This window comes from Macaca thibetana, chromosome 13, assembly GCF_024542745.1.
Source record: "Macaca thibetana thibetana isolate TM-01 chromosome 13, ASM2454274v1, whole genome shotgun sequence".
Classification (NCBI taxonomy): Eukaryota; Metazoa; Chordata; class Mammalia; order Primates; family Cercopithecidae; genus Macaca; species Macaca thibetana.
The window spans coordinates 4,847,250-4,863,101 of record NC_065590.1 but is presented as its reverse complement, the minus strand read 5'-3'; the positions used below and the strand labels follow the sequence as shown (position 1 = coordinate 4,863,101).

At 45.6% G+C, this 15,852-nt stretch overlaps 1 protein-coding gene across 2 annotated transcripts in view; it reads left to right on the top strand.

The window, feature by feature from the left end:
* Positions 1-15,852, top strand: part of TBC1D8 (TBC1 domain family member 8) — a 133,179-nt gene that overhangs the window by 77,833 nt on the left and 39,494 nt on the right. For both annotated transcript variants that reach the window (XM_050755043.1, XM_050755042.1), the window contains exons 3-5: positions 4,963-5,081; positions 10,166-10,394; positions 14,169-14,409. In XM_050755043.1, the coding sequence (XP_050611000.1) occupies positions 4,963-5,081; positions 10,166-10,394; positions 14,169-14,409 (589 nt within the window). The remainder of the gene's footprint in view (positions 1-4,962; positions 5,082-10,165; positions 10,395-14,168; positions 14,410-15,852) is intronic.

The following is a 15,852-nucleotide window of genomic DNA, read 5'->3' as shown; positions in this document are numbered from 1 at the left end:
CACCTCTACCTCCCGCCCCCTACACACATACACTGAGTGGCTTAAAAAACAAGCATTTATTTCTCACAGTTCTGGAGACTGGGAAGTCCGGCCTCAAGGTGCCAGCAGGGTTGGCTTCTGGTGAGGTCTCCTCTCTCCTTGGATTGCAGACAGCAGCCTTCTCTCTGTATCCTCACGTGGCCTTTTCTCTGTGGATGCACTAACCTGGTGTCTCTCCTTACAAGGACACCAGGCATGCCAAACTAGTAATGACCTTATTTAACCTTATACCTCCTTAAAAGTGCTATCTCCAAACATACTCCCATTGGGAGCTGGGGCTTCAACATGAATTTTGGAGAGACAAAATTCAGGCCACAATAGCAGCTCTCCTCTGTCTTGGTTTTGGAAAGTCAGCAGAAGCCGCAGTGAGAACATTGCTGTGGTACTGGGTTAATTTGTAGGCTTTTTATCATCCTGCGTCTTCAATGGATGACACATTCTCACTTTCTTGTTTTCTCTTCTCTACCCTTTGCACTGCTTGTATGTCTACAATGCAGTGGCTTTCAATCTTCTTTTGACCATGACCTACAGACAGAAATATATTCACATGGGTGTGCATAACTCGAACATATTTTACAAATCAGTAGCTCTCCTTAGGAGTTTGCATGTATTCTGTTTTGTACTATTACGATTTTTTTTTTTTTTTTTTGAAGAAAGGTATTTTGAGATGTGCTACTTTATGTAGTTTGAAAACCGCTGCTGTAGTGTAGTTTCAGGACCGTGGTATGTGACATCTATTGAAGGACTTTCCCTTTTAATCTTTTGCGGTCACGGACGTGTGGTCGGCTTGCATTGATTTGTGGAATTCGTGGAACCCATCGTAAGACTTTCCTGTAGAGGAAATTACAGTCTGGAAAATGTCCCTGCCATTTGGCAGCTTCTGTAGGAAATAGAAGCCAGTAGGGTGGAAAGGTTTCATCAGATTGATTGTCTTTGCTGGGAGAAGCATACAATTATGTCTTATATTCAGGAGCAGGGTAGATTGGAACAAAACCTCACTATGACTCAGTGATAGATTTTTTTATTGTGTGGTTTTTTTCTCTTTGAAGGTGTCGGTTGGTTTTTGTTTTAGAATTATCTTTCTCTATGATAAGCTCCTTCCCAGTAGGTAGAATGAATTTTTTAAAGAATAAAAGTCTAGTTTTTTGATGACGTTGTCCCAAATCTTAATTCCATAGGGATATATTATGTTGGGGCTTGATGATAATTTATTCATGTTATCTAAAGTTATCAGTTGAGGAAGACACATGCGGTTAGCTGGGTTAGCTGTTACCAGTTAATGGTGTTAGCCTCTGTGAGCTTAATAGCAGGATAAATGATCAACTGTATCAGGTCGCCTGAAAGGATGCATTTAGGAGGATGGGAGTGGAGGGAGAGAGCTTGCTGTAAGTGGAAGCACAGAGTATCTCTTTTAATGCCCAGCCATAGCAAGAACTAGGTCTGGGGATGATGTAAATGATACTTAAAAATTCAAAATTCAAATGTGGCCGGGCGCGGTGGCTCACGCCTGTAATCCCAGCACTTTGGGAGGCCGAGGCAGGCAAATCACAAGGTCAGGAGTTTGAGACCATCCTGGCTAACACGGTGAAACCCCGTCTCTACTAAAAATACAAAAATTAGCGGGCGTGGTGGCGGGCACCTGTAGTCCCAGCTGCTGGGGAGACTGAGGCAAGAGAATGGAGTGAACCTGGGAGGTGGAGCTTGCAGTAAGCCAAGATCGCGCCACTGCATTCCAGCCTGGGCGACAGAATGAGACTCTATCTCAAAAAAAAAAAAAAAAAAATGAAATGTAGCAGGGCCAGGTGCGGTGGCTCACGCCTGTAATCCCAGCACTTTGTGGGGCCAAGGCAGACAGATCACGAGGTCAGGAGTTCAAGACCAGCCTGACCAACATGGTGAAACCCTAGCTCTACTAAAAATACAAAAATTAGCCAGGCGAGGTGGTGTGCGCCTGTGGTCCCAGCTATTTGGGAGGCTGAGGTGGGAGAATCTCTTGAACCCAGGAGGCAGGGTTACAGTGAGTGGAGATTGCACCACTGCACTGCAGCCTGGGCGACACAGAGAGACTCTATCTCCAAAAAAAAAAAAAAAAAAAAAAAAAATTCAAATATAGCTTTTTATAGAAGGACCCCAGAGTACTTGCAGGTTGTAGAGAGTCATTTCATGCCCTGGTTTGCCCTTCATTTGACATGATTTTGGACAAATACTTGAGCCTCCATTTCCTCGCTCAGTCTTCATCACACATCAGTGAGGCAGCATCTGGAACAGACCAGCACCACAAAGGCGAATCTTCCCCCCGCTTTAGTTCGTCTTTGTTCCTGCAGCTCTTGGTTCTCTCTTCTTCTGGATCAGTGAGAGGGCCCATGAAAACAAACAGCAAAAAATCGAGGTCCCATAAAGTGCTCGCTTTTCAGCTTATTCTTCACTTGTTTTTTTTTTTCTTCAGTGTTCTGAGTAATGGGTTTTATTGTAATAATAAAGGATAAAAGACTTAGAAAGAAAAGGTCTTAAAGTGCCAAGGAAAAGCAGAGCCCTGGGCTACCCCAGGTGCTTGTGCAAGATGATCAGCGTGGGTTGAACCCAACTTAGTGATGCGATAGAGAAGACACCATTGTTGACCCACTGGATTTAGAGAAGGGTGTTCTTGTGGCTGACACCTACACCCCTGCCACCTGGGGACACTGAACAGGGCAGGGAGACTTAAGCCAGCGGCAGGTAAACCAGATGTACCCCTAAGTCGGGTCAGCGTGGCATGTGTTATAACCAGCTGAGGAGCCAAGCAGACGCCCTGGGCCTCAGTGCAGGTGGGGAAAGGTCAGAAGCTTCGAGAGAGTCATGCTGGGGAGCCTGGAGTAGCTGGGTTTGATTTTGTTTTAAAACAAGCTTTCCCAGTTGTAAGAGGGATGGGGAGCCTGAAGGGCCAGGGGTTTCGTGATACCGCGGGAACCCTCCCAGACGGCAGGAAGAGGAGAGCAAGAGGACCGGGACCCTCACCTCAGAGGAAGCTTCTGCACCTGAGTGGGCTGCTCCTTGGGCTTCTGTGATCCTTGGAGAGCAGGACACAGGAGGTGGGGCTGAGGGGCAGTAGGGCAGGGTCACTGGCCAAGGGCTCTTGGTGCAGGGACAGGGGAGTCATGGCCTGTGAAGAGAGACCTCGGGCAGAGAGAAGCGTGGGCCCTCCCAGCTCTAATGGGAACACTGGCTTTAGTGATGACTGAAGGATACTGCTTTGGCCAATGCCTTGCCCCAAAATGGGGAAAATTCAAAATAAGCACTATTATTTTAAACTTTCATTATTCCTTATGAACTATTCTATTAGATACTTCTTTTTATTCCTTCCCTAAGTGTCTGCTCAGAACAACAGTCCTCCTACAGATAGATGTTTTTCATTCCATGGACCCCAATGCAGCCACAAGTCCAGAGCCAGTCCCCTGGCACCTTCTTGTGTGGGGTGTTTATGTTTACATTCCAGGGAGAGAAAGGCTGCACATAACATGCGGAGAGAAAGATGACTGAGCAAAATGCATGCCTGGCTTTTTTTTGTGTGTGTGTGTGTGAGACAGAGTCTCGCTCTGTCACCCAGGCTGGATTGCAGTGGCGTGGTCTCGGCTTACTGCAGCCTCCTCCTCCCAGGTTTGAGTGATTCTCCTGACCTAGCCTCCCAAGTAGCTGGGGTTAGGGGCGCCTACCACCACGCCTGGCTAATTTTTGTATTTTTAGTAGAGATGGGGTTTCATCATGTTGGCCAGGCTGGTCTCAAACTCCTGTCCTCAAGTGATCCACTCACCTCGGCCTCCCAAAGTGCTGGGATTACAGGCGTGAGCCACTGTGCCTGGTCCATATCTGGCTTTTGGGTAAGTGGTGGGTGGCTCTGGGCACCATATCCCTCTCACACTGGCTAGATGATTCAGCTCTGTTGTTTGTCTCATTTCTTCGAGGTTGGAATATCTCCTGCTTCCCATTTTGGAAACCTGCCTACACTAGAAACACCTGATGCCCACGTGTTTTTGTTGTCCAGGACCGTGTGTGCTTCTAGTCGGTGGACCTTGTTGAGCATCTGCCGTGTGCCAGGCCCTTCATGAGGAGCTGGGAACAGTCCCTGTGTCAAAGTGCCTGTTATCCAGTAGAGATGATGAGAATAGAGAGGAAATACAGACAACTAAAATGACTAAGCTTTTTGCTTAATGCTTTAATAATGTGATGATTAGAAAACATTGTCATCGAAAGAAATGAATTTACGCCTATGATTTAATGCCTTTGTGTTTCTGTTTTAACATGTACTGTCAGACCTCTTTTTATGTATGTTTTTCACGGCCACTGCTGTAAATGCTGTGAAGTACACATTTGTAAGCTGTAAATTTCCTAGGCCCTTGCTTGTTGTGTTGCAGCAATGTTGGGTGCAAGTGGCAGCCCCTGGGGCCTTCAGCAGAGCCCTGGCAAGAGGCTCTTTCCTCCATGGACTTGGGCTTCGGCACCTCTTGAAGCGACTCTTCTTTTCATGGGAGAACTTTGCAAGGCCGCTCAGGATCGGTCTGCTGTTCTGGGCTTGTTCCATGCTGGAGTAGCTGAATAATTAGAAATGTTTCTGTCGTTTGAGTGGAGATGGTCGGACTTCTGTGCGTTAGTAGGGTGGGTAGGATGGTCACAGAACCGTCCCAGCAGTAACTCACTTGGCCACCTGGCCCATCCGTGTGGCAGTGGGAGTGATGCTTGCACATCCCACTGCGACGGGGAGGGGCACCACAGCCCCAGTGGGGGTGCCTTCCATTTCATTTGGCAAACTGTGGCCCAGGGTATGAGAGCCCAGATGTTTTAATAACATCAACACGGGGATACACACAATATTTAGAAAATGAGTTCATGTTCTAGGAATTACTTCGATTGCATTTTTTAAGCTCTGTATCTTTTTCTATTCGAATCCAGGTGCAACATTAGAGGAAATCAACCAGCACTGGGACTGGCTGGAACAAAATCTCCTTCACACCTTGTCCGTCTTTGATAATAAAGATGACATTGCCAGTTTTGTCAAAGGGAAGGTAAAGGTAGGTGCCTTGAGTTTAACGTTTCTCCCCATCTTTCCATCTTTTTTCCTTAAGACATTTCGAACACTGTGGCATACTAACAGTGTTTTCTGCTAACTGAACTTCTTGGCTTAATACGTAAAGCCAGATAAGTTTCATTTATCACCTGTCTTAACTTTGTAGTCAGTCTAGCAAAATACACGTGACATGTTAAAAAAAAGACTTGGCCGGGCGCTGTGGCTCACTCCTGTAATCCCAGCACTTTGGGAGGCCATGGCGGGTGGATCACGAGGTCAGGAGATCGAGACCATCCTGGCTAACACGGTGAAACCCCATCTCTACTAAAAAATCCAAAAAAATTAGTTGGGCGAGGTGGCGGGCGCCTGTAGTCCCAGCTACTCGGGAGGCTGAGGCAAGAGAATGGCGTGAACCCGGGAGGCGGAGCTTGCAGTGAGCCAAGATTGCACCACTGCACTCCAGCCTGGGGGACAGAGCGAGACTCCGTTTCAAAAAAAAAAAAAAAAAAGACTTTATTCTCAGGCTTAGTTTTTGTTATCCTTTACAGGAGTGAAGGCCCTTTTTTATCGCCGGAAAAAAAAATAATGTTCAGATTTATGTTTTTGCAGAGCAACACATTATTTGACTTCTGAAATCACCATTTTTTTTTTTTTTTTTTTTTTTTTTTGCAGTTGTGACATCTTGTCACACTATTCTGTTGGATCTACCACTTTCCTCCTGCTAGAATGGATGTTTATTCTTAAAATATGTAAATTAAATGTAATGAAAGCCAATTAAGTTTTGAGTGGGCAAGAGAGGAGTATTTTGGGAGGTATCTGTGATACTTCCTGTGAGTTACAGTCTTATATAACTGGCGTCCCTGCAATAACATGATGGGTAATAGGTGCTTTCAAAGCCCCATTGGCCTGGGAGAGATAGTTTCTCATTCTAAATTTAACTCTCTCATTAAATACTTTAACACATTAGCGTGTGATACACTTTACCTTCCTTAGGGTAAAACCTCCTAGCCCTTCGATTTTGTTTTCTGCAAAAAGCTTGGCTTTCTAATACCTCCAGTGCCATGGCTTTTCGTAAAGGGTGTCAAAGCAGATTTTTGATTTTGGAGGAACAAAATCTTTTCCTTCGGGGACTGGGGGATACTTACGGGATCTGGTGAAAGGGAAGGCATCCCAAGTCCAGCCAGCTTGACAATGTCTTCTTGGAGTTATACCTGGCCAGTGGGGTTAGCGGGTGGACTGGGCCATGGTGGGCTTGGGTCGGCCCTCATCCTGGCCCAGCCAACTGTGGCTCACTTTCCTGGGTCATATCACACTTGGGTAGCTACAGAAAGGCCCCATTCAGAGCTATTTTTCACATTTACCCCCACCTGTCTTGGTCTAATGCAAGTTGTAGTGGTTCTTTGATTTAGGTATTGCTCTTCTTAATTTGCAGGAAGAAAATTAACTCTTGCTACAGTGATTTTTAAACAGTTTCTATAGAATAAGAAAACTTGTCCTTGACTCTCCTAGATATCATGGCTGGGATCCTGGAAATTACACTGACAAAAGATGAACAAGAGAAAAACAGAGTTTATTTTTGTTGGTTGTTCTTTTGAGACAGGGTCTTGCTCTGTCACTCAGGCTGGAGTGCAGTGGTGCAATCGTGGCTTACATCAGCCTTGACCTCCCAGGCTCAAGTGATCCTCCTGCCTCAGCCTCCCATGTAGCTGGGGCTGCAAGCACACACCACCACACCTGGCTGTTTTTATTTTTTGTAGAGACGAGGTCTCATTATGTTGCCCAAGCTGGTATCGAGCTCCTGGGCTCAAGTAGTCCTCCTGCCTTGGCTTCCCAAAGTGCTAGGATTACAGATGTGAGCCACCACGCCCAGCCAAACTGACTTTATTTGAACACAGAAGCATGCATATGTGTAACAGAAGCTCAGTGATGAGTAACTCACAGGGGTGGTTAGCACTTGGGCTTACATAGCATCTCAGTGAAGAACAGTGCATTTGTAGAAAGGCGACAAGACTAGAAAAGAGGCCTTTAGGCTTTTGGGGCAGCGTTCTGTGTGGGAAACGCGTGGAAGCTAAGGATTAGTTGAGTGAGGTTACGTAGATTCCTCTCAGGGCTGTGTCTGGACTTGGGAGGGTCGAGAGCTGTTTCTGGTGACTGAGAGTCAAAGTCCTCTTTCTGGTACAGGAGCAGGACACACCTTGACTAATGGACCTTTAAAAACAGGTCCTGTTTTGAGGCAGATGTCGGGGGGGAAGACAGCCTTTTTGGTGTTTGCTGTTTCTCAGTTTTCTTCAGCTCAAAATAATCCTTATGCCAAAGTGGCATATTTTGGGGTGATATATTCTGGTCCCTGACACTTTGAAGCTAAAATGCTTTGAAAAGTAAGTCCTGAGGAGGCAGGGCTGGGGAGTGAGGGGCCTGCCTGGCCTGAGCCTGGGAGCACAGCGTGACATTTGATCTCCCTTTCCTCTGGCCAAATCCTAAGGATCTGGGAATGGAGGCCTTCCTACTCATATCCTGAACCTTTGACTCTAGAAAACTTTGAAAAATCCCTGTTTCAAGCTGTGCCTGTAACCAGAAGCCATACTTCAAGGAAGGCAAGGGTCAGCATGGCCACCCTCACGCCTTCACCGGGAGCCCTTGGGTCCCACCCTGCAGCTGTGCCTGCTGCCTGTCTGCTCCGGAGCCTTCATAAAGACCCCTCCACGCTCACTTCCAGGGCAAGGGGAGAGCTCAGCACTCATTATATATTAGATATGCTTTTCAAAAACACTCATCTCTCTTAACTAGTACTTCATTCGTGTATAATGTCGTGTTAAATAAAATGTGGGAAACAGAGAAAAACATAATGAAGAAAATGAAAATCACTTGAAATTTCATCAGCCTCCAGATTTCTTTTAAAAATAATTTTAGGCCAGGCACGGTGGCTCACGCCTGTAATCCCTGCACTTTGGGAGGCTGAGGCGGGCGGATCAATGAGGTCAGGAGATCAAGACCATCCGGGCTAATACGGTGAAACCCCCTCTCTACTAAAAATACAAAACATTTAGCCGGGCGTGCTGACGGGCACCTGTAGTCCCAGCTACGCGGGAGGCTGAGGCAGGAGAATGGCATGAACCCAGGAGGCGGAGCTTGCAGTGAGCCAAGATCGCACCACTGCACTCCAGCCTGGGCGACAGAGCGAGACTCCGTCTCAGAATAAATAAATAAAAATAAATAATAGTTTCAAATTACATTGTTATGTTAACGTCAATGCTCAGGTTTCAGTTTGAAAATAGCTTATGTAATAGTGCAGGGTTTGACAAAAATACCCAAAAAGTAGTCTTGTCTTGAGGGACATCGCTTTTCATGAGACATACCTACCTACCTAAAAAAAAAAAAAAGAGGGGGGAATGTTAATAAACATAAATGATAGAAGTGTGTGTGTGTATATATATGTATTTTTAGAGATGGGGTCTTGCTGTGTTGCCCAGGCTGGAGTGCAGTGGCTGCTCACAGGTGCCGCCATAGTGCGCTGTAACCTCAAACTTTTGGGCTTACATGATTCTCCTGCCTCAGCCTCCTGAGTAGCTGGAATTTGAATCCTAAATGTGTTTTTACAATCAGGTAGCATATGTGAGGCTTGGGGCCCGCCCAGGAGTTCCTAAACAGCTGCTCATGTGAAGGTAACAAGAAGATATTCTCAGGGAAGGATTTTGCAGCAAGCTCCCAGGGATGGGAAATCAGATTTCTGATGGTAGCAATGAGTTGTCAATTAGGAACAAATAGGCCACAAGCGTGAATTCTAGGCCCTTCTACCACCACCCCAGATTATGAAGGACACTAATTGTTACTCATTTTTGGCAAAAAAATCGTAGATTTAGATGCCTTGTTTTCCCATAAACCCAAGTACTTTGGAGGTTATTTATGACCTTGGGAACCTTGGCCAATATCCATTTAAGACTGCAGAGTGAGCCACATGGTCAGGCCGGTAGTAGCCTTAAATACCAACATTTTTGAACCTAATGAGGAAGATCTTCATGAGTTTTTCCTCAAAAGAGTAACTTTTTTTTTTTTTTTTTTTTTTGAGGCAAGATCTCACTCTGTCATCCAGGTTGGAGTGCAGTGGCACAATCTCGGCTCACTACAACCTCTGCCTCCGGGGTTCAAGAGATTCTTGTGCCTCAGCCTCCCACGTAGCTGGGATTACAGGTGCACATCACCACACCTGGCTAATTTTTGTGTTTTTAGTAGAGATGGGGTTTTACCATGTTGACCAGGCTGGTCTCGAACTCCTGGCCTAAAGTCATCTGCTCACCTCAGTTCCCCAAAGTGCTGGGATTACAGGTGTGAACCACCGCACCTGCATGCTCATAGGACTAACTTTTATCTCAAAGTTGGGTAGTTCTTTGGGATTGATGCCGAGTTCATGGGCCTGAGGCAGTCCTTTTATCCTCATATGCCTGTAGGGAAAATTTAGAAAATGATGTTTGCGGCAGGGTGCAGTGGCTCACACCTGTAATCCCAGCACTTTGGGAGGCTGAGGCGGGTGGATCACTTGAGGTCGGGAGTTCGAGACCAGCCTGACCAACATGGAGAGAAGCTCTATCTCTACTAAAAATACAAAATTAGCCGGGCATGGTGGCACATGTCTGTAATCCCAGCTACTCGGGAGACTGAGGCAGGAGAATCGCTTGAACCCAGGAGGCGGAAGTTGTGGTGAGTTGAGATTGCGCCATTGCACCCCAGCCTGGGCAACAAGAGCAAAAATCTCCAAAAAGGGGAAAAAAAAAATCATTTGTTTGAGAACTGGGCTTAGAAGTCAAATGCTTCACCCAGAGCCTCATGATCGGTAAGTGGCTGAGTGAGAAACTGGTTCTTGGGTTTTCTGACCCCGACTGCCATTCCTTTTTTTTCTGCTGTAGCTGTGTGTCTGGGTGGCTGATGGATGACACAGCTGAGCCAGTCTCCTCGTCAGGTGTGTCTGCCATTAAAGCAGCGCATGCTTCTCGGGGGCCTGTGCGTCTCAGTCCCTCCTGCTTCAGATCCCTTGCAGCCCCTGCCTTCCCATTGCCGGCTCACTGAGCAGGGACTGTCATCTCTGTGTGTCAGGCTCTGATAGCCGAGGAGACCAGCAGCAGGCTCGCCGAGCAGGAGGAAGAACCCGAGAAATTCCGAGAAGCCCTGGTGAAGTTTGAGGCCAGGTTCAACTTCCCCGAGGCAGAGAAGCTGGTCACCTACTACTCCTGCTGCTGTTGGAAGGGCAGGGTGCCCCGCCAGGGCTGGCTGTACCTCAGCATCAACCACCTCTGCTTCTACTCCTTCTTCCTGGGCAAGGAACGTAAGTGAGGCCTGGCAGGCTCTTCCCAGATAAAGTTGGCCCTCGGGACTCAGCGCTGCTCCCAGGAAGGGCCATTAATAGGAAGAGTTGGACAGATTTAAATAAATGGTGGAGATGACACCGGGTGACACTTGATTACTTATATATGCTACTACTAGCAGGGGATTACATCTGGAGAATTCACTTTTTCTACTGCCTTAAGAAACATTCTGTATAGTTCACTTTACATAGCCACTAAGGGGTTTTTACTTCTGTAAGTTTAGAAAACATAGTGTTATCACTGATGGCTTAATATTTCTCAAAGTGTAGAACGTATTCTTGCTTTTTTTTTTTTTTTTGAGGCGGAGTCTCACTCTGTCACCCAGGCTGGAGTGCAGTGGCGCCATCTCGGCTCACTACAAGCTCTGCCTCCCGGGTTCACGCCTTTATCCTGCCTCAGCCTCCCGAGTAGCTGGGACTACAGGCGCCCACCACCTCGCCCGGCTAATTTTTTGTAATTTTAGTAGAGACGAGGTTTCACCGTGTTTGCCAGGATGGTCTTGATCTCCTGAGCTTGTGATCCGCCCGCCTCGGCCTCCCAAAGTGCAGGGATTACAGGCGTGAGCCACTGCACCCGGCCATATTCCTGCTTTTTAACAAAGCAGGCCATTAAAAAAATTCCTGGCGCTGAAGGTCAGGACTGCCCCTTGGAAGACTGGCTGGATATGCAGTCGCTTCCAGAAGGGGAATTCTTCACTGTCTCCTTGAGATTCATGCACTGATTGACGGCTCACGTATTTATCCAGTGGCAGGAGCTGTCCTAGGCAATGGGATTCGCAGGTGAAAAAGCGAAGCCACAAGTGTCAGTTGTATATTGAATGTTTAAAAAGTCGTTCCCACGGAAACTTCTTCCAGAACCAGATACTGTTGTAAGTGCTCATGTCGGGTAGTATGGAAGCTGCATACGTGAGTGTGTAATTTTGGTTTCTTTCTTGATTTACATTTCAAGTTGAACCAGTGAGAGGAGCTTCTCTTGGGGGGTCTGCTGTGGCTGGCTTCTGGCACGTGGCGTTCCGTTCCCAGCTCGCCAGCGTTGGTTCTGATGCTCTAGGATACACACCCTATCCGCACAGCCCTTCCGCACCCTCGGGGTGTGCCCTGACCTAACCTTAGCCACCCTGTCTTCCTTCTCTTCCTTCTCTTTGAAATGCTTTTCAAAGTCCACCTGGCTTTCTTTCCTTTCTCTGTACTTAGCCTGTTGGAAACTCCTATTCATCCTTAATCCTTCAAAATTCAGTTCGGATTTTGTCACCTCCAGAAAGCCTTCCCTGGTCCCCATATTGTTTGTACCGTATTTGCATTTTTATGCTCAGTCCCAGCAAGTCAGTGGTCGCTTACTCATATGCACGTCTGTTTTCTCTTTGTGAACAAGCTCCTTCAGTGCAGGGTGGGTTCTCCACAAAGGAGATGCTTAATGAATGAAAGTTGGTGGCATAGGTGGAGCATATATACCTGTGTATAAAAGAGCTTTTATGAAACCTGGTAGAAGTAGCTGGAGAAGTTTATTGTCAAGCCTGATGCAGAAATATGGCCTTTAAAATTATTAAAGCGCTGAAAGTGGTATTGCAAGATAAACGGAAAGAAATGGTAAAAATAAGAACGTCATTCTCTATTTGAAAAGGAAAATGAATTGTTTTCTGACACTTATTAGTGATTGTCACTAAACCTTTTTGTGTTAGGAGGGTACAATTTGGAAAAAATGGGGCACGGTGGAAAACCCCGCCTCTACTAAAAATACAAAAATTAGCCAGCCATGGTGGTGCATGCAGTCCCAGTTACTTGGGAGGCTGAGGCACAAGAATCGCTTGAACCCCAGAGGCGGAGGTTGCAGTGAGCCGAGATCACACCAGTGCACGCCAGCCTGGGTGACAAAGCAAGACTCCGCCTCAAACAAACAAACAAAAAGATTTAGGAAAAATAAATGATCCCTCATATGTGGTGACATTTCTGATTTTCAGGTGTTGTGCATGCCTCTCTGATGACAGCAGGCCGCCAGATGTTTAGACTTTCTGTTCTCTTTGCTGACTCTGTATTGCCAGCCCTGGCTACCGCTGTTAGAAACATTTCTGAGACTAGACCAGGTGTTTCTAAAATGTACCGTTTGTACTATGTTACTTTTTTAAAGTTTCATAAAAACTGCTTATACTCTGTCTTGTAAGACTCTTGCAACTGTTATTGACAACAGGCTAAACGTTACGTCCATTTCTCTCAAGGAGATCATGAATGATCCTCATTTACACACCTCTTTTTCCCATGGCTTACACTGTGAATGCTGTTTTTGAAGGAATTTATGTAGATTCAGAAACTTATGCATAACTATTGAAGTTTAAATATTCTTGAGAAGGGTAAACGTTGTTAACTTGGTTTTTCAGAATAGTGTTCCTTTGAAACATGCGGCAGCCTTCAGCTTGGGAAGTTTTACTTAAATCTTTAAGAAAACCATTAGAACACGAGTTGGGTTTTGACCAACAGCTGTCAGGTGGTCTGTGCTCTTCTTTCCTGCTCTGGTTTAAAGGTATTTACACCAGCAGTGTATAAGCGTTTCCTTTTCTCCACAACCTCCCCAGCATCTGTTATTTTTTGACTTTTTAATAATAGCCATTCTGGCTGGTATGAGGTAGCATCTCATTATGGTTTTGATTTGCATTTCTCTGATGATGAGTGATGTTGAGCTTTTTTTCCCATATGCTTGTTGGCCGCATGTATGTCTTCTTTTGAAAAGTGTCTGTGTCCTTTGCCCACTTTTTAATGGGGTGGTCTGTTTTTTACTTGTAAATTTGTTTAAGTTCCTGATAGTTGCTATCTCACAAGGATATTAGACCTTGTGAGATGCATAGTTTACAAAAAATTTCCCCTATTCTGTAGGTTCTCTGTTTACTCTGTTGATAGTTTCTTTTGCTGTGCAGAAGCTCTTTCATGTAATTAGATCCCATTTGTCAATTTCTGCTTCTGTCGCAATTGCTTTTTGGCATCTTCATCATATAATCTTTGCCTGTTCCCATGTCCAGAATGGTATTGCTGGTGTAAATTAGTTCAACCATTGTGGAAAGCAGTGTGGTGATTCTTCAAAGAACTAAAAATAGAACTGCCATTCAGTCCAGCGTTACCATTACTAGGTGTATATCCAAAGGAATATAAATCGCTCAACCATAAAGACACATGCATGCATATGTTCACTGCAGCACTATTCACAATAGGAAAGACATGGAACCAACCTAAATGTCCATCATTGGTAGACTAGATAAAGAAAATGTGGTACATATACACCATGGAATACTATGCAGCCATAAAAAAGAATGAGATCACGTCCTTTGCAGGAACATGGACTGAGCTGGAGGCCATTATGCTTAGAAAACTAACGCAGGAACAGAAAACCACATACTGCATGTTCCCACTTACAAGTGGGAGCTAAATGTTGAGAACCCATGGACACATAGAGGGAAAGAACTGACACAGGCACCTACTTGAGGGTGGAGGGTGAGAGGAGGGAGAAGATGAGAAAAAATAACTAATGGGTACCAGGCTTCACACCTGGGTGATGAAATAATCTGTACAACAAATCCCCATGACATGAGTTTACCTATATTACAAACGTGTATCCCTGAACTTAAAAAATTTTTTTAAAAGGCATTTACACATTGGCCTAAGGAGAGCTTTGGATAGTTGCTTGCTGACACACTCAAGTTTGGCTCCAATTTCGTGGTATGATATGTATTTCACCCTTTTCTCTTACAGTTAAACTTGTAGTTCCGTGGGTTGATATCCAGAAATTAGAAAGAACGTCCAATGTCTTTCTGACGGATACCATCCGAATCACCACGCAGAATAAGGAGCGTGACTTCTCCATGTTCCTGAACCTGGATGAGGTGTTTAAGGTCATGGAGCAGCTGGCCGATGTGACGCTGCGAAGGCTGCTGGATAATGAAGTCTTTGACCTTGACCCGGATCTGCAGGAGCCAAGTCAGATCACCAAGAGGTGAGAGCGTCCGTTGTAGTGTCTCCCACCCGCACAGGGGACCCACAAGCCGTGCCCAGCCCTTCTGTGCACGTGCTTTTGTTAGCCTTGGTTATGTTAGATTTAAATTTCCCTTGTGGCTTAATCCAGATTTTCCTGTGTCGTTCATCTCGACAGAGACATGACAGAAATGATGATTACTCATTTACGTAGTGGACTTCGAGTTTTCAGATATTATTTCAAAATTGATTTTCATAAAGAATGCTTTTAGAAATGTAGTGTGGGTAGGGCCGGGCACGGCGGTTCACGCCTGTAGTCCCAGCACTTTGGGAGGCCAAGATGGTAGATCACGAGGTCAGGAGATCAAGACCATCCTGGCTAACACAGTGAAACCCCATCTCTACTAAAAATACAAAAAATTGGCCGGGCGTGGTGGCGGGCGCCTGTAGTCTCGGCTACTCGGGAGGCTGAGGCAGGAGAACAGCGTGAACCCGGGAGGCGGAGCTTGCAGTGAGCTGAGATCTCGCCACTACATTCCAGCCTGGGGGACAGAGCCAGACTCAGTCTGAAAAAAAAAAAAAATGTAGTATGGGTAGCTGCTTAATAGAAATCTGTGGAGCACTGTGCTTTGCTAGTGAACATTAAGACATTTTGTCTTTTTTCTTTCCTTTTTTTTTTTTTTTTGAGATGGAGTCTCTTTCGCCCAGGCTGGAGTACAATGGTGCTATCTCAGCTCACTGCAACCTCCGCCTCCCAGGTTCAAATGATTCTCCTGCCTCAGCCTCCCGAGTAGCTGGGATTACAGGTGCCCACCACCCGCCCAGCTAATTTTTGTATTTTTAGTAGAGACAGAGTTTTAAACATGTTGGCCAGGCTTGTCTTGAACTCCTGACCTCATGATCTGTCTGCCTTGGCCCCCCAAAGTGCTGGGATTACAGGTGCGAGCCACTGTGCCCAGCTGACATTTTGTCTTTTCACAGGAAATTACTTTGTAGAAAACATTTTCAGGACAGCTGGACCTATTTTTGGTGCCACTTTGTCATCAGAAATATGCCTCTCTAATAGTGTCAGTACGCTGCGTGGTTTATTTGCCACAAATTGATACTAATCCTAGAGACTTGTGAGGTAGTTGTTTGAATTGTTTGTTGCTTTAAGGAAGTTCAACTTTAGTATCCAAAGTTTTTATTTTGAATTTTTAAAGAACCACTAGTTATTTTTTATTATCTTGGTGCAAAAGTAATTAAAAGTAGAGTGATCTTAGTGTCTAGCAATTCCAGTTCTGGGTATGTACACTAAAGAACTGAAAGCAGGGGCTCGGAGCTCTTTGTATGCCCATGTTTGCAGCAGCATTATTCACAATCACCAAAAGGTAGAAGCAGCCTGAGTGTCCAGCAAGAGATGAAAGCCATCAGCAAAATGTGAGCTGCACAATGGAATATTACTCAGCCTTGAAAAGGAAGGAAA